The 23,256-nt window shown below is 37.7% G+C and overlaps 1 protein-coding gene across 2 annotated transcripts; it reads left to right on the plus strand.

Annotated features, from left to right (window-relative positions):
* The first annotated feature begins 1,966 nt into the window (after positions 1–1,966).
* On the plus strand, positions 1,967–21,534 carry LOC149016344 (poly(ADP-ribose) glycohydrolase 1-like). 2 transcript variants are annotated; one of them, XM_089157491.1, is made up of 11 exons: positions 1,967–2,535; positions 2,655–2,840; positions 3,107–3,213; positions 4,608–4,803; positions 4,926–5,030; positions 9,247–9,365; positions 10,187–10,330; positions 16,362–16,488; positions 16,684–16,884; positions 20,275–20,337; positions 20,996–21,534. In XM_089157491.1, the coding sequence occupies exons 1-11, from the start codon at positions 2,287–2,289 to the stop codon at positions 21,200–21,202; spliced, it is 1,704 nt and encodes a 567-aa protein (XP_089013617.1). In that variant the 5' UTR covers positions 1,967–2,286; the 3' UTR covers positions 21,203–21,534. The 2 variants fall into 2 exon arrangements, with proteins under 2 accessions (XP_089013617.1, XP_089013618.1); XM_089157492.1 differs by having other exon boundaries at positions 16,765–16,884.
* Positions 21,535–23,256: the final 1,722 nt, after the last annotated feature.

Raw genomic sequence — 23,256 nt, forward strand, 5'->3', positions numbered from 1 at the left:
CAAATAAGTCCCACACTACATGTTTTATTCTTTAGATATTCATAAGAAACCCTGCACACGTTAACACACATTAACGTGGGTGAGCTAACAGTATATTTAGGAATACAAAAGCATGTTATTTGTAGTTGGTGAATTGTGTGATTAGTGTGCAAGGCTTTTGTGTCACATTAGGTTGCAATTTGAGATTCATTACCCATCTGTTGATATTATGCATCACCTTTTGGGCGTTTGGGTCTTTACAATTTACAAACCTTAGAGTTCCTTTCTAGCCGCGCATAGTAGCATGTTGTTATAAATACTGAAGAAATCCATTGGTTTGTGGTTTATTATAATTGAATAAAAAGAGGTGCATAGATTAAGGAATGAATTGTGAGAGGGATGTTTCGTCCTTGGACCAAGCAGTCTTGCCGCTCATATCCTCTTTGTCTAGCTACATGAAAGGAAAAGGTGCTAGATTGATTTGTCAGAATGACTACATAATTCACAAGTTGTGATTGACTTCATCCATTGAGATATAACTATCTTGACTGGTAACCCTGCATTCAAGAAACATCAGGAAAAATAAAAATAGTTAGGATGAAGTGGTAATTTTTAAATAATTTTCACCATCGTAGGCAAAGTTTATGAACTTCATGGTCCCTTAATCTATGGTTCTACAAGGCTTTCCTAACTAGTTTGACAAAGAACTCGCCCGTTGTGGAGAGTAAGGAAATCCATGAGTTTTGAGGGGTGGACAAGTGGATTGAATGGTGGTTGTAAAAGGGAATGGGGAATGGGATTGGAATTGAGAGCTAAAGAGATAGAGGTTAACTCCTTGTTTGATAGCCGCACAGACAATGTTACTTTTTCCATCGTAGCATTCCTATTCCATAGTGCAAAATTTTGGATCCCACAATATGGTTACCTGTTGTGCCTACCTAATGTTCAAACAAAAAGGAAGTGTTATTCTCGTCTTTTACTTTCCTCAAAATCATTTTTTGTAAGATAGTGATAATGTTGCATAACTGTTCCAGATCCACAATCTCTGTTTTCTTTGGACCCTTGGGTCGAACAACAAGGTGTTCGAGAAATATTTTGCTTTTAGAAGCTGTGCTCACATAGACTCGGGGTTTTGAAGAAGTCTCCAACCCTGTTATAGAAGCAGTGTACAGTTAATATCTTCCATTATTTTGAAACCAAGTCCTCCAGCCAACTTTAGCTTGCAATAATGGTCCCAAGAGATAATAGTTAAGTTATTTTGATATGGTTTTCCTTGCCAAAACCTTTGGCATACAAAATCCAGTTTGTGGCAAAAATTTCAAGTTTTGGGGAACTTGAGACATTGTATTTGGTATAATGCATATGGTTGCCCGACTTCATTAACACTTTCCTCCCTACATACAAGAGGTTAACTTCCTTCTAGGTGACCATTATTGTTCATTATTGTTAGAAGGAATTCTCAACTTTTTTTCTTTGCATCTTCCTTGAAACAACTATGTTTCTAAATAGACAAAATCTTGTTTCATTGTGAGATGCATACAATTTATTTAAGTTGGTTAAATGTGCATATATTATTTTAAGTGATTGAAATATAATAAAATCTACTTGATATACATCTAACCGACATCACATATGCCACCACATCAGATGCACCATTGGAGGTCTTGGATAGTTGGATCTCATAAAAAATAGGCCAGATCCATTACCCCCACTACCTTGATACCCAAAATTTTTCTCTCACAACCCACTATATAGGTGGTTTGGGTGGCCTATGTGGCTATGTCAGCTGTAGGATAGTATTTTGAGGGTGCCAGAACATGAATCTGGATCACCACCCCCGTCAATGGTTTTACCACCACGGAATCGGTGGGCCCCACAGGTAAAATATATATATATATAAGAAAAACATTCATCATCCAATGTAATTTGTGGTGTTAAAACCATCGGAAAACACAAAGTGCTCCCCCAACAAGTTGAGGATCCGGACTCCCAGAATACCGGGGCAGAGGATTTGAATTAGAAAATGAAGGGGCTAACCGGTTCAAATATCCCTTCCTGACCAAAACTACCCTCGAGATTCCAATTCAAGTCCCATCATTGGCCTACAGGATTACTTAGTCCACAACTGCCGGCTTTGAGGGCCTGCTTGGTCCAGCGTCTGCCGGCCAGAGGGTTTGAAGTTGACTCAGAGACGAAAGCTCTGTTAGTTTCTCTTCAGTTTCTATTAGTCACGAAGCCAGCTATTAGGTCTCTCAATTGTTCCCGCCAAAATTTCAGATCAGAAAACTCGCGGAAAGAAAGAATCTAATGGAAATTCGGGAAGATTTGAAGTCGATTCTTCCATTTTTACCTTTGATGCTTCGATCTTCATCTCTGTTCTGGCCTTCTCAAGTTGTTGAAGTACTTAAAACTCTTTCTAGAGGACCCGAGCACAGCAGGGTAGATTCTGGAGAGGGTCTTATCCTTGCCATCTCTGATCTCCGGAACTCTGTCGGTCTTTCTTCTGAACAACTAGCGGTTTCTGCCATCAAAGGTTATGCTCTTTTCTTCGACGAGGTATTCAATTATTCGTTTGACGCTTACTAAATTCTGTGTATGCGTGGGCTTTTTTACTCCAAAAATTAAGCATAGAAAATGAGAAAATGTCAGGTTAATTTTGATGGTTATTCGTGCAGTTAATGTCTCGTGTCGAATCAAGGAAATGGTTCTCGAAGGTCCTTCCATCCCTTGCAGCTATGTTGTTGCGTTTGCCTTCTTTGTTAGAAATCCATTATCAGAAAGCGGATTATATCCTCCCTGGAGTCAAAACTGGTCTTCGCATAGTAGGTCCCCAAGAAGCTGGCGTTGTTTTACTCAGTCAGGTATATATTTTATCATCTTATTTATGTTAGCCAAACTATATAAGCCAGCCTTAATGTTGGTTCTTCCTCTACTCTTGATCCGGCAGAAGTAATTTAGCGGGAATCAACACAAAGGAAACTACTTTCTCTCCCCACCCCCCCAACAAAAGCTTTGTTTTTGCATTAGAATCATGTTACAAATTGATCAAATGTGGTTCATCCACTAATAACTTATCCAATGTGAATCCATGGTGTGATTTTGAATTTGAAAGTTTGTTGCTTTACAGGAACTGATCGGTGCACTTCTTTCATGCTCCTTCTTTTCTTTGTTTCCAATCAATAATAGAGATGCTAAACATCTTCCAGGCATCATCAACTTGGATCATTTGTTTGCGTATGTAATCTTCAGCTTATCTTGTACATGACAATCTTTATGCGTTTAATAAGATTAAGGCCTTGGTGGAAAAATGATGTGGTTTTTTAGCCTGAAGTGGTCCACCCAATTGGACAGGCCAAACCCATAACACTCATGTAGTTTTAGTCGGCTTGCAAGTTGGATCTACTTAAGAATTCCTCGGAAAGTGGGGAAAAGGAAGTGTCAGTGTTAGTGGGGGATTGAAAATTCCTTGCTTCATGTTGAATGAAGATTCATAGTTTTAGTTCATGTGGGTTGATTAGGACTAGGTGCACTTTTTGAGAGCTTATTAGGCTTATGGTAATGGGCTCTTAGAAGCCAGCTTCTAGGAGCAAGGAAGTTGAACCAACCAGATATGCAAGCTGAGATCTTTTGCACCTCCAGCTTGAGATGCCCATAAGACATCTAGAGCTGCTCAGCTTTTTGAGCTGGAGGTGGAAATGATTCTAAACTTAAAAATTCTGTCAGACCTGCCTTCTTGAAGCTGTTTATTGGAAAGCCCAGCGGCTGCAGAAAAAATAAGTATAGCCAAATTCACTCTGTAGGTAGACAGCAGGTTTTCTCTTATAAACTGCGGATCTATGTCTTGAATTTCCAATTTTGGGTCTTTTCTTCACATGTTGAAACAGTCTCTTGGCATAAATTGCTGGGATTAGGCTGTGTAGGAAATTGCCCCCTAGACTCTGCATGTGTGGAAGCCTTCAGCACCGGTCCGGTTTGCCTTTTATCTTCACATGTTAAATTAAATCTTGCTGGAATTCAAAATGTTTCTATTGAAATATACCTTTGCCATGACATTTTTGTTTGATGAATAAAAAAGACTGTACTAAGAAGAGAATTCAGACAGATAGTGATATTCAAGTATTAGAGTTCTTTATGTGTGAGAAACCTTTGTAACTGGACTTGGGTGCAGCTTGATTAGTTCATTAATGTTTCATGGACATGGATTAAAGAAATTTCTAAAGGTTTTTAAGATGCTTAGTGCCTGCAGGCTTTCATGATGCCATCCTTGTTTAATTTTTTCAGAGGAATATGTTGCCATTTCTATTGATACCTTTTAAGTTTGTCGGCTGTCCAGCCATTAGAGATTAACAGATTGAAGTCTGAACTTTGACAACAAAACAGTTGGATCTGTACCATCCAAGAAAGTTGAGAATGAGAAGGAAAAACAAGAAAATGTTCCAGTTTGTTTTATGAGTAGTTTTTCCCCCCCATTTACTCGTTATTTAATCCCTTCATGTTCCAGTTTGTTTTAGTATGTGCTATTATCTCCCTTACATTACTTCTGGTTAGGTGGCTATTTAATAGTTATGGTGGACTATACTATGGTCATCTCATCTATTAATAATACCATAAATTTTTGCTGTCTTCAGGAGCATACGTCACCTGAATCAAGAACATAAGATAAAGTGCCTTATTCACTATTTTGAGAGGATAAGTACATACATGCCAGGAGGCTGTGTCTCATTTGAAAGGAAGGTTCTTTTCTGGAAACATGTTCATTTTCCTGCTTCTTACCCTGACACTGACTTCTGGAGCAAATCTGTCACTCCCCTCTGCAATTTTAAGGTAATCAAATAAAGATCTAGTGTTGTTAGTTGGATGTTATGGTCAAAGAAAAATCATTTAGTTTTCTAGGTTCATCATGTTTTTTTCCTGGTTGTGCTAAAGCGGTTTCTTCCTCTCTTCAGGTTTCACATTCAGGACTGATTGAAGATCACTTATGTGAATCTCTTGAAGTTGATTTTGCCAACAAGTATATTGGGGGTGGTGCTCTTCATAGGGGCTGCGTACAGGTTTGTTTTATTTTACTTTTTAATTGTATTTCGTGCCAGGCATAGAAATCTTTTAGCTGCTAAAACTTTTAATGCTTAAAAGTAGGAATATAATGTACGGACCCTGATTTCCTGAGTTACCATTTAGGTTGGAGCCTCTTCATTAGGTGGTCCTGGATCTGGTTTACATCGACACCCGCCGCCCCCCCCCGAGAAAAAAAAAAAAAAAGAGAAGAAAGAAAAAGAGAGAGAGAGAGAGACAAGGTTTATATAAAAAACTATAACACTACACTGATTGTAAGGCTAACTTTAATTATAATAAGAAAGGAGACCAGTATCTTGATTATAATAAGGAATATTCTAATAACATATACACATCATATTTATAAAGGTGAAACCTAGATGTCCAAGATTCTTGGGTCACCATAGGCCGCTTTTGACCTTGTTGCTGTAGCCTTTTTTTTTTGATTCTCCCCAAAGCCATGCCCACCCTGATGACGACATTATGCATACCTAATGCTCCTCATCAAGCTGGAACATGCAAATCTCCTATGCTCAACTTGGAACTACCTTTTCAAAAGCAGGTGTGGAAGCACCTTGGTAAACATTTCACCAAGTTGTTTAGTAGTCACGACTTGAAACCAACTATTTCATAGCATCCCTGGCAAACTAATGTCAACTTCAATGTGGTTTATCCTCTCAAGTAACACTTGATTGCTTGCAATATAGATGGCAACTTTATCTTTACAAAATATCTTCATAGATCAAGTGATTGGAAACCCAAACTCCTATATCAATAATTTTATCCGTATCAATTTTGCTCTAGCATGTGTCATGGTTTATGTAAGCCTCAGCAGCTGATCTAGCACTGGTAGTTTGTTTCTTGGTTGTTCAGGTGACTAAATTACCATCAACCAAGGTATTAACATCTGAAAGTTTACAGAAACTTGAACCTGCAGTTTTTTTGTGTGTGTGTGTGTGTGTGCGTGCTTGATAAGTGAGTTTATATTAAAGAGGGATTGTAAAAAGAAGGTACTCTCCTAGAATTCCTTCAGAAAGAGGGGTAAGGAGAATCCAGACAAGGAGGGGATTCCCTCCTAACCAGTATTCCAAGTTGCCAAGTAGGACAATGGGCCTAATTAGAATCTCTAATAAACAAGTACTCCATATCCCTTTGAATCGGTTCATCTAGCTCTTTAGGGAACTGTATAAGCTCCCACCACACTTGTTGCTGCAAGTGTTGTAGAGTTGAACTTGCTTGCTGTGCTCCATATAGATGCTATAAGATGAATAATGCCCTAGTTTATTGTTATGAGATTGTCAACTAGGGAAAATCAACCAAAATTACTGTCAACATGAAAGCAGCAACCAGAAAAGCTTGAAACACCTGGAAGACTCTCAAACCAGTAGTGAAAGTTTACCTAATTGTTGATATCAGTTCTCTGATACCATGTGACAATGTTAGAACTTAGGATGGTAAAATCAGAGAACCTAGAGCTATGGGCGGAGAGGGGGCTGACTAGATATATTGAATCAAACCAGCAGCCCCCTTCTTTTCTCTTCCTACTAGAAACACAATTACACTTGAAAATTAAACTAAGACTAAACCTAGACTGACCTTGAGACCAACTTAACTACAACAGAAAAGGGGTCAGGTTTGCTGATTAGGATAAGGAATATATGATTGAGATATATATGAATCTAAGACAGATCATTCCTGCTATATCCAGTGGTGGGATTTTTTACATTTATATTGCAAATTGAGAAACTAGATGTGCCGTTTAAAAAGAATCCATGCTGAGTGCTTATATTGGAAAATTTGGACATAACTTTTTATTCAATTGGTGATCCAGAATTTTGTGCAGGCACTCAGCAATGTGTACTAGTAATTACACTAAACAAATGTGCATAGGCGTCTAGCCTGGTTTTAGATTCTACGGACACATGTTTGGCTACGGTAAATGATTAAAACTTAAAAGGATAATTATTTTGGGAAATTTGCATGTATTTTGAGATCAGGATCCCTTTGAAGTGATAACCAATTGTAGCAATCGTTGCTCTCCCTTTTTTTCTTTTTCTTTTTCTTTTTCTGATAGATTTTATTCAAAAGCAATAATTGGTTAGGCATCATATAGCATCCACATAGATTTATTTTGGTGAGTGATCGTCACCTTAGTGGTATCAAACACCTAAGCCCTTATTTACGCCAAATATGAGGTATATATTTATGTTGATATTATTCATAAATAAGCAAACACCCCCTATTTAAATAAATAAGAAGTAGTTACAAAATAAAGTTCCAAAAAGTTCAAGTCAACCCCTATATTCAAAATTTAACAAGTCAACCCCCAATGTTTTCATGCCAAGGGGGGGCTTTTCTCAAATCTAAAAGTGTCATAAATCTTAGTATATAAAAGAATTATAAAAACTAAAAGAGTAGTAAAATTTATCTTCTGTTTCTTTTGTTTGTTAAGAAGGTATTTCTCAGAAAGTTGTACTTTATCTGCAGCCCCGATGTGGTATTTATAGTTTACAATATGAAAACAACCCTGACAAAGAAAGGAAAATCAGAAATAACTCATGGTGGGACTCTTAGGATAGATTCCTCCTAAAACAAGGAAATAGAAAAGAAGCCCTCTAGATGTTTTGCGCTGCCCCTAACTAGTGCAATCTCGAGAAAGGGAAATCCTTCATAAAATACCACTGAGAACAATTTTGATATTTAAAAAGGGCATTTTTGAATTCAGAGCATTTTGATTGCATTTGCACACATGATATAAGGTTCAACCCCTTGAAAGAACTCCTTCTATATTAATCAGATTTAAGCAATCTTGGATTTGTTGAAAAATTGGCTTTGTGCTTTATCTAATATAAAATTTCTCATGTAAAAATTAAATCATTTGGCCAGTCAAACTTCTTAGAAAAAACAGTAGCATCTTTAAATCAAGAGCATTTTAGTAACTTAACGTCAATGATAGGTCATATTTTCTAAGAATATCATACAGCTGTGGGTCTAGGATACCATGATGATGAAACACCAAGAATCGATTAACCAATTGTTTGTTTTGACTGCTACAAATTTACAATTTTTTGCGTCTTCACTTTTGCTGTATTTTCAGTTCTTTGTTGTTTTTTGAAACCTCGATGTAGCTTACTACTGACTTTGATGACTTGATGAGCTTCCAACATATATGATACTAATTCATCACCCAAATAGTCTTGGTTTGGGTTATACATGTTGGGCATTTGATACCAAGGGATTTCTATGTACTAGGTCACTTTTAATGGCCTAAATGGGGTTAACTACCAGATTGCTTTCCATATTTCTGCTCATTTCAATGAGCATTTTTTTTTGGGCCAGCAATTTCAGAGAAACTGAACTGATCAAGAGGGAGCATAAGCTCCCCAGACTTGCTTTCTTCTACTTGCACAGCAGAAACTAATCTATGAGATAAAATGAACAGACAGAAAATGAAAATGCAAAGCAGATTGGAATTCTAGACACCATGGCCAGAGGAGAGAAAGAAATGATGGTTACTGCACATCCATTAATGATGATGACGATGATGATGATGATAGTGGCGTCTGCTCGGTTTTAATTTCGTTCTGCTATGATTTAGATAAGCTCTTTGTTGAGGAGATAGGAGGTTGGTAGATCATTGATTAGGTGGGGGTGTGGTTATAGTTTTTCCAATACTTGGAAATGTCATGATATTAGCTCAGACACTGGAAGGGAACCTGTAATTTAACCAATTAAATATGGACACAAGTCAAACCATTAGCAACAAAGTAAAAGTTCTGTTTACCCAAAAAAAAAGAGAAAGAGAAAAAGTAATAGTATCTCTTTTATAAACTACAACAATTAAACATGTCTCTTATTTGGTGGTGCCCAACCCCAAAATAGTGCTTATGCAGTTATGCACATGCTGATTTCTTAGGCTGTCACGTAGAAATCTAGGCAAATCCCAGTACCTTGGTTACCCAGTGTTCACCTTTCACTGTGCTTGGTATAATTGAAACGTACTTTGGTGCTCTTTTGCATGTACCTTTCCTAGTTATTGCATTTCTTCTTCTTGTTCTTCCTTGACCATTCTTGTTTTGACAAGTCAGAAAAGGTCATTGTCTCTCTGAACTTTGACTCAACTCTGAGGGTTTATTCCTTTTTTTGTTTTTGTTTTTGTTTTTATTTTTGCTTTTAAATCCCTTTTAATGCTGGTGTGGTTTTTGTTCTGTGTAGGAAGAGATACGGTTCATGATCAGTCCTGAATTAATTGTTGGTATGCTTTTTCTACCTTCCATGGCCGATAATGAAGCTATAGAAATCATTGGTGCTGAAAGGTTTTCAAATTATACTGGGTGAGGTCATTTTGAATTAAGTTTCTAACTATATGTTTAATAGTGAAGAACCCTGTGTAATTTTCTGGTGTCACTACCATGTGAAGATTGTATTTAAGTGAAAACCATCATAAATTTTTTCCTACTCTTTACATAGATGCACATTGCATGTGGTGTGAAACTAAAGAAGAAAGAAACTGAACAAAGGTGTAAAAAAAATTCTGAAAGCTTACTTTTAACAATGCTTCTTCATCAATTTTATGAGTTCTTTTCCAAATTCTCCAGCAGAGTTCACAAGTTTAGAATCTTGGAGTTCTGTGAGGTTGGAATAGATTGGCGTTGGATATCTAATGTGTTATCATCTAATAAAAGTAGCCATGTATGACTGTGATTCAGATTTAGTAGGGTCAAGGTAATAAAGTTGTGACAGCCTTTCTCATGAAGAGAGCATCACACCTTCAGTTTTCAGCTGAAAAATTCTTACAGGCATCTGGAAATTCAGTCTTACATTGCAAAAGCCCTTTTTTCAACTTTGGAGAAATCCCTACTTTCCTTGGGATCCAGCTAAAAGATGGAAATTCACTGCACTAAAATGAATTTTATATTTCAAATTTTAGTTTCAGGGTGATTATCCTAATATAACTTTTTACTAACTACAGTGCTAGCAGTATTACTGTATTAAATGGACATCATTTTGTGGCTGTTAATTTATTCTATTGTAAATCTCGGCTTCTTCATAAATGTGTAATATCTTGCTTGGTTATTCATTTTTATATATTTCTTTTTTATGGTTGAATAACTTATTGGGTAATTGCTTCTCTTTCATATTTGATCTGGTACAGGTATGCTTCTTCTTTCCGTTTTGTGGGCGATTATGTAGATGAAAAACCAGTAGATTTCTTGGACAGGCGGGAAACAAGGATCGTTGCAATAGATGCATTGTTTAATCCAAAAATTAGACAATATAGACACGAATGCCTTCTGCGGTATGTTAGGATCTTGACCTTGGTGGTAATCTTTGCAACCTCATCTTCCATGTTAAATAAAAGTGAGGAAGAAAAGATATCATTTGGATGGGTTACTTGCTTCTTGCTGTATTTGGTAGTGGATCAGCGGTTAGATTACTTCCAGAATACCATGCTGACTTACTATTCTTGGAAGAGTGGCAGTTTCTAACATGATCCACCAGCTGGACAAAGGCATACATGGGTGTAGGGTGCTCAGGTTGAGATTGATTGATTTTTTTTTAAAATTATTATTATTATTATTATTATTTATTTTTATTTTTATTTTTATTTTTTAACTCCAATCTGATAGGAACCCAATGCAGTTCATTGTCACTTGTGAACCCTAGTTTAAGACAAGTTCCGCACCCTCAGTTATAGAAATGTGTGATTTTGAATCCTATAACAGTTGAAACATTTTTTTTATCTACTTAAATTTAACAAGGAGGTCAGAGCTTATGGTTGTGAAATAACAAAATATCAAGGCAACAGATGGTCAGATGTTCATACCAGGCAGTTATCATAGATAGTAAAGATGTGGTCTGGGGATTTACACGGAAAATCTATTGTATACATTAAGACGTACATACCTCAGTTCTAGACTTCATAGTTCATATTCAAAACTCAAAAGTGAGCTATTTGATATCTCTCTTTACCTTTGGTAGCAAACTAGCAATGCATTGTGTTACCTTGGATGGGAACTCATCAAATTCAAAGTTGGCATGGCATCCAGGCAAACACTAGGCATTGGACATAGGGGGGAAATTAATGCAACACCAACAAGGTGTCTATAGTTGCCTAGACACCCAAGACACTTTTCCAAAAAAGGATGCCTGGACATCTAGGTGATACCTTCATTACTATGAACAAATTTGTTGTGATGGATGCTTCTTAGAAACTGAAAACTCTATGAGATTTTACTAAAGACAGCACAAGTTATGTGGTTTCATATTTGTCATGGCAAATGGGAAACCTGACTTGTTAGAGGGATGCTAGGAGACGAGCCATTTCGTGAGGCATCACCCAAGCACTCTAGGCGGCGATATATGTAATAATGTAGGAGTAGCTCAAGTAAGAACCACTCCTCATTAGGATTAATGATATGATACAGAAGAACACCAAGTTAATTGGAAAATAAAAGAAGATAGAATGATAATTCTGATATTTCTCAGTCCTGGACTTCTCACCCTAGCCATCCCAGCTTTCCAACAATTGATTTTCTCCATAACCAATTGCAAGCAATGGCCTAAATAATCCTGACAATATTTCATTGTCCTAGAAATTGTTGGTGGCGGCTATAGGCATTACATTATATCAAGTGAAGGTTTGAGCCCAAAATAGTAATAATACAAATTGAAAGTGCTTGCCATCAAGAGGATTAGAACCAAAATAGAAACTTCCTTTTAATCTTGTTGCCATACTTCAAAATAGAAACTCCTAAATACAAATATAGTAACAAACTAAAATTAGAAGCCTAGCTAAATGAAATAGAATATACTTACTAAAACTGAAAGTAGAAACTTAGTTAAGGCAGCATTAGGATAGGATCTTTCTCCATTTGATGGCTAATAAGATTTTCTTGAAAGCATCCCGATCCAAAGCAAATATGGGCTGTGACCGTTCATGTGAACAGTCCATGGACATTGTTTTTTTCATCTTTATACTGAAATCATTTGATCTACGTTACCTTGGGGAGAAAAGTTTTTTGAATCCAGAAAAGGATTGAGCTTTGATACCAGGTGACATAAGCACGATTCCCTTCCCTGGCCGAAACCCTAAAATGGGCCCCAAGGCCCAACCGAGTGGCGCAACTAGGGGCTGGCCAAAACCCTAGGGGCAATTTGGTCATTTTACCCACTTATCAGTTAATTATTTTTATTCCAGAGTTTGTGCTTTATTTTTGTGAGTCCAAGTGTGATTTTACTTCCTCCTTTCAGTCAGTTAAGTGAGTCCCAGTTAGAGTTGGAGTGCCATTAGGAATCTACTTTAAATTAAGATCCTTTTGAATAATTATGTATTTTTATGCAAGTTAGTTTCTTTTATTTGTTGTGTGGTTGTTATTTAATTGGTTGTAAGGGGGATCTTAGTCTATAAAGGATTCCACAGTTGAGTTAGTCTTTATTTCCCAGTTAGAGTTAGAAGTCTTTTCCGCCAATTGTAAGGCTATAAATGGCCAACCCATCTCAGTTATGTTGAATTGAATAAGAGTCTGAATTTGAGGAAATTGGGTGATGGTCTTCCTGAGAGGGCCACGGCGGGTTTGAGATTCATCTTCTTCAAGCTTCTTCAAGTTCTTGCAGCAGTTCAACGACAAACATCAGCTCCACAGCCCTAAATCAGTTAATTCAGCCCCCATCCCCCCCTTTCTTCCTCACTGCAGCTGTCCCCCCACCCCTCCCCTTTCTTGCACAACCTCCTAGGACCCCTCCCCCACCTTGGCAGCAGCCAAGAAACCCTCCTGCACTTCTGCGGCATCACCAAGAACCCCTCCCCAGCCCCTCCTACACGTTGTGCAGCGTCCCACCCCCCCCCCACCTCCCCTTGTGGCATCCCTCCCCCTTCTTTTCCCTTCCTTTTCTTGCGGCAGACCTGAAAACCAGAAAAGAAAAGAAGAGAAAAGAAGAAAGCAAGAAAAGAAATAAAAGAGAAAGAACAAAGAAGAGATCAAAAGACTGCCCAAGATCTTGCCAAGACCCCAAGTAACCATCTTTAGCACCCTTCCTTTCCACCAAAGGTTAAGCCCATAGTTTCCCTAGTCCTTTTAATGTTAAAGATAATTTGATGATTTCCAAGGCTTAGGGTTCAGCCCAGGAGTTTCCAGCACTAGAAAGAGAGGTTACTAAGGGATTTTAAGCTGTTTAAACTTGCTGTAACTGAGTTTCAGACCTGAACTAATATAAAGTTTTAAGGTCAGATCAGGGAATAGGAGTCCTAGGACAACTGGGACCGGACATTGGGGTTTGGCTGGGTTGGAAGAAGGTTAGGTTTGCTGGTTCTGTGATCCAGAAGTGAATTCTACTGTTGTTCTTTCAATTAGAAGAGAATCTATTGTCATACTTCAATAAAATCTGGTTATTGAATTTCTGGAAATTTCTGCAAGTGGCCAAGGTTGAAGATGAAGTGCAGGTTTCTACTAATTCTCAGAATTGGACAGGTTTGGGGAAAATAAGAGTAGGACTGGGCTCTAGAGGCTAGGCGATTCTAACAAGGGTGATTTGTGGCTGGTCTGACGAGGGAATATGTGAGTCCTAATTCGGGTGGGATTGGAAACTGTGGGGAAGAACGAAGAAGAAAAGGGAGTGAAGGGTTTAAGACTTTAGGGAGGGGCTGAATCTTGCAGAGGACTAACTAAAGGGAAAGGGGCAGGGGCTAGGTGCGATGCTTTTGGGATGGTCTTAGGGCCTTAGACAAGAAAGGGGAGGGGTCTTAGAGCTGCAGCAGTGAAGGGAGGGGAAGGGGGAGGTGCCGGACACAGCTGAAGGGCTGGGTTTGGGGAGGGGTGTTGTACTTACTTGGGAAAAGTGATGGAAGTTGAAGATCTGATGCTTCTGGACTTGAGGATGAGTTGCTGGAAGTCTGGAATGCTTGATGATTGCTGCACTCTGCTGGTTGTTGAAGAAGAAGAAGAATTTCTAGCAAAGCCCTCAACCAAGGCCTCCCCAACAAAGGAGACCCTGGTCCTTACTCAAAAATTCAATTAATTCATCAAAATTGAAATCAAATTACAAAGAGAGGCTATTTATAGCCTGGGAAAGCAGACATTGACTTAAACTTAGGATGTCCCTTCTGACAAGGACTCCTTTACAAACTAAATTGGACTCTTGAAATTAAAATACTGATTTAACTAAAGAAGATAGGAGGAAACCTATCCTAACTCAACTGGATTCTTTTAACTTGACTCACTTGCAACTTATCCAAAACAATTTCAAATAGCCTCAAACAAAACCCTGAAGACTCCAAATCGCAGACTCTAAGTTGGAAGCAAATCCAACTCTACAAAATGGGGCAGAATGCCCGAATTAGCCCTAAAGGGGGTTTCAGCCATATTAAGGAGGCCTTTCTGAGCCCTCTTGAGGACCCCACTTGTTGGTTCAATTGGGGGCATAGTTTGTGTTCACATCACCTTTCCATATCCAGCCACCACTATTCCTTTCAACCCTAGGGTGATTTTGGATATCTCAAAACTATCCCATAAGAATTTTGTTAAAACCCTACAACAATCCCACCCCCTTTTGGGTTTAATTTATTAACCCTAATTTATCCAACCATCTAGGGTTGATATCCGAGTTTTTCCTGTACCTTTTCCAATACCCAAATCATCCCATAAACAAACACAACCTTATTATTAAGCCCTAATTTGTGCTAGTTCTAATAAAAGAGGATCGAAGACTAAGAGTAACCCAGACCTTTGGGTTACATCACCAATTTTTAAGAGAAAATAAGAGAATCGTTTGGCTTGTCAAGGTGAAGAGGGCATCATTGTAGTTCTAACTTAGAATTATATAGAAATGGCCACACCATCAGAGTAGGTTCCTCTAACAAAAGTTGTGTCCACAACTTCGTTGGGCTGGTTTTGGGGCTTGTTCCTATTGATATGGACTTGTGATCTACATCAATATGTGATATTGAGTTGAAGTAACAGTATTGCATAAGCTTTGTTGTACATAGTTGCAAATATACTTGACTACTCAGTACTTTTAACATTGTGATATTATGTTATATTAATTGGATTTTTTTCCCATTAGTGACATATTTTGGTTGTTCTCATCAATTTTTGTGTGTTCTAATACTAAATCATATGTAAGATACAAGGTCCGACATTTTGGTAAAATTTTAGGGGTGTGTTTCGGTCAATCGGGGTGTTGGCAATTGGCACTTGGTAAATTTGAATTGTTTCCTAGAAATTCTTCCATTTAGATTCTCCTTACTAGCCACATTTGGCGCGTTGCCTTCTGAGGCCTGAATTATTGAGACATAATTGGTATGATTGTCCATTGACTTGAAGATTCCGCTACAAAATCCCTTAATAATTTGAATTGTTTCCATAAATTCTTCCATGCATATTCTCCTCCCTAACCACATTTGGCACACTGCCTTTTGAGGCCTAAATCATTGGGATAGAATTGGTAAGATTGCCCATTGAACTTGAAGATTCCGCTACAAAATACCTTCCTAATTTGAATTATTTCCAGAAATTCTTCCATGCATATTTTCCTCCCTAACCACATTTGGATTGTTGCCTTTTGAGGCATGAATCATTGGGACAGAAGTGGTAAGGTTGTTTGTTAACCTTGAATATTTCGCTATAGAATCCCTTTGTATTCCCAATTTTCCAGAGAATTTCCAAGAATATCGCCGAATTTATCGCAATAAAACGAATAATCGTCGAAATTTTGCTGATTTATTGCCGATATATTGTTTTTCTTGTTTTGGTCCTGATTTTATATCGCTACCTTCTGAACCGGTGAAATATCCCCATGTTTTGGTGATATTTCACTGATATTTCTTTCCATGGTAAGATACACCATATTTATGAAAGTATACAGTAGGGTAAAGGGTACACTACTGACCTAGGGTTCAAAACCGAAGTACTATTTTCTATATGTTTTCTTACAATCTAAAGGTTCCAATATGTCTAGAAAGGCTGAGTTAGAGTTTGCCTAAAATTTCAGGCTAAAATATGTTATTTGACCACTGAAATGGCCAGCGTATGCAGAGTTTTGGTTGAAACTCAAAATATTTCTTTTTCCACCAGGATAAAATTTAAGGTTGAAACCACAATCTTGAACCTTTACATGAGTATGCTTGCAAATTCAGTGTGTTTTAAAGCTCATTTATTTGATATAAAATTTATGGGGTAGGCCAATCAAAGAGGACCTCTTAAATGGTAAACTAAAACATCTGTTTACTAGCTCATTATTTTTAGTTCATTTTGACTAGTTTATGATTCTTAGTTGCTTTTGATGTTGTTCTTCTCTTATTAACTAGCATCATCCCAATTGTTGGTTACCAGGGAGACTAATAAGGCATTCTGTGGATTTTTCGACCAATCAAAGCAGAATCTGTACCGTCTGGAAGCATTCTCTAGGTATAAGGTTGGTCAGGATGTTGAACTCCATAACAGGGCTGGGAGTGTCAAGGTGACCAAGCAACCTTTTCGTATGGGTTGTCACTTTCAGATTAACTACATCCTAAATTTACTTGCCAAAACTTTTATCTTGGCATATTTTTTCTGAATTTTCTTAATGATCTACCATGATTTATATCTATTACATGGACTATGCATCCTTTTTATAGATCTAAATGTGTATTTTCTCCATCTTGTGCTTTTCTAGATGGACAAACCTCCCTTTTCTACTGAATTAGGTTATGGTGCATCTACTGCTGAATTGATTAAAAGATCTCATATTGGGCAGAGTAGAGAGACAAAAGACTGGCAAAGTGATATTGGGATTGTAACAGGGAATTGGGGCTGTGGTGCTTTTGGGGGAGACCCTGAACTCAAGATGACAATGCAGTGGCTTGCTGCTTCACAGGTATTTTTGCTCATACCATGAAAATATTATTAGAAGTGAGCTGATAAAGAATGCTGTCAGATTCACGGGAGAGTAAATAGAACAGTCAGGAATAAAATCCAGGCAGTTTAGAAGGCCTAGGCAATGGCCGCTTTGTGTGCATGCATAAAATGAACCACTTTATATGTCTCTAGGTGACACCAAAGTGACGCCTTGGATGCAAGATGACGCTATAGGGGCTGGGTGATTGCTTTTTGGAAAATTTATGTTTAGTCTTCTTTTTTCTTTTGGGAATTTTTAATTGATAAAATCATTCTATAATACAACACATATTGGTGGTTACTTTGTATGAAACAAGAAACATGGGATCGATATAGTAATTAAAAAAAGTAGGAGCAAAAAATCTTAAAAAGCCTAATCGTGAAATAGATTGGGTCTATTTGGGTTTTAGAATAGAAAAAAGGTAAGTATAATTATTACTTTCATATCTACATAAATCATATGTACGATGAGAGGAACTTATGTTAAATTTTTTTAGATAATATCTTGCATTATTATGAACTCTTTAATATCTGTGTAGCTTATGAGTAGAAGTAGTTTTAGCATGCTATCTATGCCACGTAAAATTTTAAAAAGCCACATTAGCGTTGGAAGTGTGAAATGCTGTGGTTGCTTTTCTGATATGAATATTGTCCCTCTCACTAAATGAACTGGATTAATAACACCAAGCTAGTGATTGCACTCCACTAGGAATTTGATGTGAACCAGACCCAGGGCCACTCCAGGGGCTGAAACAGGGTCTAGGGTGGTAGCACAACACTCTACAGCCCTAAAGGAAAATTCACATAAAGTAAGGGTGTTTTGTTAATTTTGGACCGTTCAAGTTAAGTCCAATTAGGGTTGAATTTAGCATGCCAAGATATGAAAGAGTCCTACTTAGAGAGGGATTCATTTAGTTGTAGTCCAAGTTCTATAGGAAATTAGTCCTACTCATGTTATGTAATTTGAATTTAGAGTCATAAGCCAAGTAGAAGTCCTAGTTTGATTTGCTTTCTAATGTTGAGTCCTAGTATGTATCCTTCATGTAAAGCTATAAACGTTGCTCTTTGCTTGTAAAGAAGACAACTTATGATTATTAAATAAACTTGGTTTTGAAGGAGAATTGTTGGAGTCACAGGGTTCCCAGTGAGAAGCTTGCGGCTGCTTGTGTTTGCTGGTTTGCTGCAAATTTTCAACCTCCTCTCCTCAATACAAGTAATCAACCCCCCCTTTCCTTTTTCCTTCTCTCTTCTCCATTACACTCATCTTTTCCGCTTCCCCCTAGCCTACAGTAACCCTACCCCCCCCAAAAAAAAAAAAAAAAAAAAAAAAAAAAAAAGAAGAAAGAAAACCCTAGTTCTCCTAAACCCCAATCCCTTGCCCCATTGCAGCCTTATTTCTTTTCCCTTCCTTGAGCCTGCAGCAGCCCTTTCTGATCCCCTAACCTAGTCCTTCAATTCCCCTGCATTCCTCTACCCCAATTTCCCATCACAGCCCTAGATCAATACCCACCCCTCTCCCCCAATTCTTCCCCATTGCACCTCCCTTTTTCCCCCTCTCCTTTTTCTCTTGGGGCAGCCTATTTCCTTCCTCAAACTTCTAAACCCTGGGTCTCTCTTCCCTCATCCAAACCCTAAACCGTAGATCTCACAGACCACTCATCTATATCTCATCCCCTCTAGGATTCATCACCTTCTTCCCTCCCCTAACCTTCGACCCCAACCTTAGCCGTATTCTCCTCAACCCAAACCCTTAAAGGTCTGTCATTATGTTCTTCCCAAAACCCTAGAAACACTGCATCTTTTAAACCCTTTACCTGAACCCACTTCTTCTTGGATTCATCATTCCTACCCAAACTCTACCTGCGGTCCTAATGCGAACCCTAGCCACCCCCTAGAAACCCTAATTTTCCTAAACCCTGTCTCGGATTCAATTCTGAATTTAAAATTACAGCGAGGTTCAGATTTGAAATTCAATAAACCGTAGCTTCTAAGCCATACCTGAACCCTATTTCCCTATTCAGAACCATTCGATGACAGCAAACTACAGGATTGTAGAACCGTGATTTTACTGCCGATTCTATTGAACCAATCCTGAAGACTGGCCTTCAGTTTGGGGGTTACCAGAGTTACTGCCATCTTGTCTTTCTCAAAAACAATAAGAATAAATGAGGCCTCTCATGGTGTTAAGATGCAGTCTGTGTTATCCATGCTTTGCTGCAAATGTTGTGTGATGGCCTCATGGGTTTGAAACCAGTTTGAGTATAAAGTTTGCAGCAAAGGAAGCTGCAGAGGGGCTATAATGATGGTTCACCAAGCCACCAACCATTATATACGATGTCATTCGAGTTGATGTGCCAGACCCAGGTTAAGCATTGCATGTTGAAAACTTTGAACATGGCTTCAATCCAACCCAGCCAGGCTGACTATAGAACATCAGACATTTTGATCAGGACATCCCACCAAAGAAGCCGGTGACCTATTGGATCAGTAGATTTTTCATTTATAGAAACCAGCAGAAACTGTATTGAGATACAATGTCTCGTTATAGACTGCCAAGACATGTACCCTGCTCCCCTCCCTGGGGCCTCCAAAAAAATTGTGGCTTTGGCCTCAGTAAAGTTTCTGTTATACTCTATGTTAATGTTGTAGTTCTCTTTGTTTTGCACACTGTATTTTATGCTTAAATAAGTATTAGATGTATCTATCCAAAAAAAAATATATAGTTACAAAACCAAGCCAAGATTTGTTTTGACGTGTTTCACCTTCTGACGCACAACCCTGACTAGAAACTTAAGTCATCACCTGCATTAACAAACAAAAGGATTATCACTCAATTTAATGGAATTAGAATGTGTTAGTATGGCTCTTATTGTTTATGCATGTCGTGATTGTTTTTTTAAGTACAGCATACATTCTTATAATATATCATTTTAACAAAAGAGGAAGGAATAAAGAGACTGTTCCTCATAACTCGATATATGTTTGGGGGATGGGCGCTGATCCCAAAAGCATTTGGACTGCGCTGAAACAGCCACCATAACATGATGTTCTTGTGAACACTAAAATGTCCAAGAATGGCTTGTCCTTTTCTCATTCTGTTTCACCCTTTCATTAGTGGATGTTGGTTCATATTTGATAGCATCACTCAATTTACTGCATTGGTAAAGCTTTTTATTAGAAGTGGGAACCTATTGGACCATCCCTGCAGTAAATGACCATATAAAGCTTCTGAAATTTTGTTTAGGAAGTATCTTACTATTTGTTAAGCCTATATCATGATTGGAAGAACTCCAGGAACTCTATTGTTTCCTCCTTTTGTCTCATTTATGTTCTTGAATCTTATTTTTAATTTGGGAGTGTACTCTTCCAGGCATCCAGACCCTTCATTTTGTATTGTACTTTTGGAGAAGAGGCCTTGCGGAATCTAGAACAGGTACTTCCCTCCACTTGTCAAATCTTTTTTTGTTTTTCAAGTAAGCATTGGCAGACATAATTTTATTACTAATCACACACCTACTAGTAGGTATGAAGACCTAGCCCGTTACACAGCATCTAGAAAGCAATTACAGAAGAAATTTGCACCGAGGTGTAAGAGACAACCAATTTTGAAATGAAAATAGATTACTTCGAATAATAGTTCCTAATAAAAACTTGACAAACTTAGGATCTAGTATTAGAGCTCTCTTAGATATTTCTTGCTTAACATGATAGAACTAACTGCTATAAATAGGGTCCTACAAAATTTTCAAATACAATGACACTTCTAGCTAATAGCTAATTTACCCCACGACTATTATTATGTCCCTGTATGAGAAGTTCCACTTTTACCACCCCCCCCCCCAAAAAAAAAAAAAAAAAAAAAGAAAAACAAGAAAAAAGGTTTGATCAAGCCACTTCCTGTGATATCGAAGTTGATGCAAAAACCATCATCTCCAATCTCTTGATCATTTTTCTGGATCAACCTTGATCCCTTTCTTTTGAAATCTTTTATGCTATCTGGGTTACTTGAAGTGAATCTAAGTTTTAGGTTGCCAATTTATTTTTATTTGCAGCAAGCACGTGTTACTAAAATATCTAGTGATTCTTGGCAGGTGACACAATGGATACTTTCACATGAATGGACAGTGGGAGACCTATGGAATATGTTATCAGAATACTCTTCCAAGAGATTGAAGGGTGAAACGGATAATGGTTTCTTTACTTGGCTTCTTCCGTCCTTGTCTACTGAAAATTGTGAATCAGTAAAGTCTCTGGTTATTGACAAAGAAGACAAGCCTTTGCCAGGGAATATCACTTAGATCCCTGTGATAGCTTCTGATTCATGCTACAAGCCGGCCATGGATGATATGACCAATCAAGAAGATTTCTCATGTAAATTCTCTCTAACCAAAGGATTTCCACGCGATAGTTCGGACAGCACGAGTCCCGTTATGTACTTTCAAAATTGTAACCATTCCAGAAAAATCCCGGTTCTTGAAACTCTGCAATCTGATTTGCAAATTCATTTGTTCATTTGTTTCTTTTGTTGTGTTATTCCTTTGTTCTGTGGCCATAAAAGAACTTTGCTTTCTTCTTTTAGCACTAACTTGTAAAATTATGGTGTTTTTCTTAATAATAATTTTCAAGGAAAGGGGCCTCATATTGGTGTATCTTGAATTCTATTCACTTTTAAGTTCATATGTAGGGTGTGAATGCATGATCGTTGGATGGAGTCTTTTCTGAATACAAGCTAAACTGCAAATTAAAGTTACCGAGACCAAGTGAGGGACTAAAAATGTTACTGGTCACATGTGTATTGCCCATTATAATAGGAAGAAGTAAAAAGAAAGTAGGGAAAATTTCTCACTCTTCTCCCTCACTTTTATATTTACTCTCTATTTACTTTTATTCTCTTCTCAAAACTTTTACCTTTGATTCTCCCCAAAAAAGATAAACTATTATCTCCTCTTATCCTCTAATCAAGCTGTGAAATATCGGCAAAATTTGCCGTTTTGTCATTTGGTGAAACCATCGAAATGATGAATTTCGCCAATATTTCGAGCAAAATTTTAAAATGTTGCCAACTCATTAAAGAAGATAAGGTATGCCACATTAACCAAAAACAAAGAAGATAAGGTATGACACATTAACCAAAAACTTTAATCTATCAAACACATCAAAGTTCAACCAGTCATTTTCATTCGTCTACTCAAGCTCAACTTCCAAGAAACCAAACTTTATTTGATTTTTTTCTTCTTTTGAATAATCATCAACTTCCAAGAAAAAGAGTATTGCAATAATCTAAGCTGAAATGGGAGAAATTATTTAGCATTCCTGACGGAAAACTAGCAAGACTTGAGCGAATCCGGATCATCTCCTCGTCCCCATGGCTTCCTACCACAAAAATCAGTGGGTCCCATTGGTAAAAAAGTTTTTTTTTTGTTTTTTTACAAAAAGTATTTTTCACCGTAGGCTCCACAGGTTTTTGTGGTCAAGAACGTCGGGGTCGCAGATCCGGACTCGACTTGAGCAGGGCTGCAGATGGAGAAAAAATCGCTAAAACCTCCGCCAAAAAATCGACAAACAGTTATTTTGCAGGTAATCCAAGAGCCAAATTATTACCGGAAAGAAACTAGAATAGAAGCGATTGGACCTGGCAATGATTGGAGTAGAGTGTAGATTTAAATCGTCTTGAAGTGTGCAGATTGGAGGTTCATTCTGTAAGCAGAAATTTTGGCAAAATTTTTTGGAGAATCGATTGCTAATTAAGGCGAGATGTCGCACCTTAGTGTAACAAATCTTTACTTCAAAGAGAAGAGTAGACATTAGAAAAGAGAATCGGAGAGAGAAAGAAATTAGGGTTTAAATAGAGAAGAAGAAGCTGTTTGCTGAAAACTTTTGCCGACATTTCGTAGGTTTGGTGACTTTCTAGTTAGATTACGGCGTCATTCATTAATCTCATTTTTCAGAGGCTATTTTGGTTCGCTCCTCGCTGAAACGGCGGAAATTTGGCAAATTTCGGCCGCAATTTAGCAAATGGTTTTTTCATGCCTCTAATCATATTCTCATATCATACTATCATATTATTCTTATATTAAAGTATAAACTCAAGTTTTGGTATACTATTTCACAAGACCAAAGTACTCTATCACTTATACTCTATAATTACATCCTTCTAAGAGGAGTCGTTCCCAAATTTTACCATCCAAATACCCTCATTAATCATTTACCCCCACCAGACGCATCTCTTGTTGTTTTCTTGTGGTAGTTAAACACACCTTATCAATATTTACATTTGAAAAGACACAATTCCTAACATGAGACAGACGTTAAGGGCTACAATTCCACGAGAGGTAGATCACTTCAAAATTTT

The sequence above is a fragment of the Hakea prostrata genome, chromosome 5, assembly GCF_041222555.1.
Source record: "Hakea prostrata isolate BN-2017 chromosome 5, UWA_Hpros_2, whole genome shotgun sequence".
Classification (NCBI taxonomy): Eukaryota; Viridiplantae; Streptophyta; class Magnoliopsida; order Proteales; family Proteaceae; genus Hakea; species Hakea prostrata.

What these genes read in the sequence shown, in the direction of transcription:
- LOC149016344 (XM_089157491.1), top strand. Translation starts at nt 2,287, where the DNA reads ATGGAAATTCGGGAAGATTTGAAGTCGATTCTTCCATTTTTACCTTTG. An exon ending in CTCCCCTCTGCAATTTTAAG is followed by an intron (nt 4,804 to 4,925) that starts GTAATCAAATAA and finishes TCCTCTCTTCAG; the next exon opens with GTTTCACATTCAGGACTGAT. An exon ending in CCTTGCGGAATCTAGAACAG is followed by an intron (nt 20,338 to 20,995) that starts GTACTTCCCTCC and finishes GATTCTTGGCAG; the next exon opens with GTGACACAATGGATACTTTC.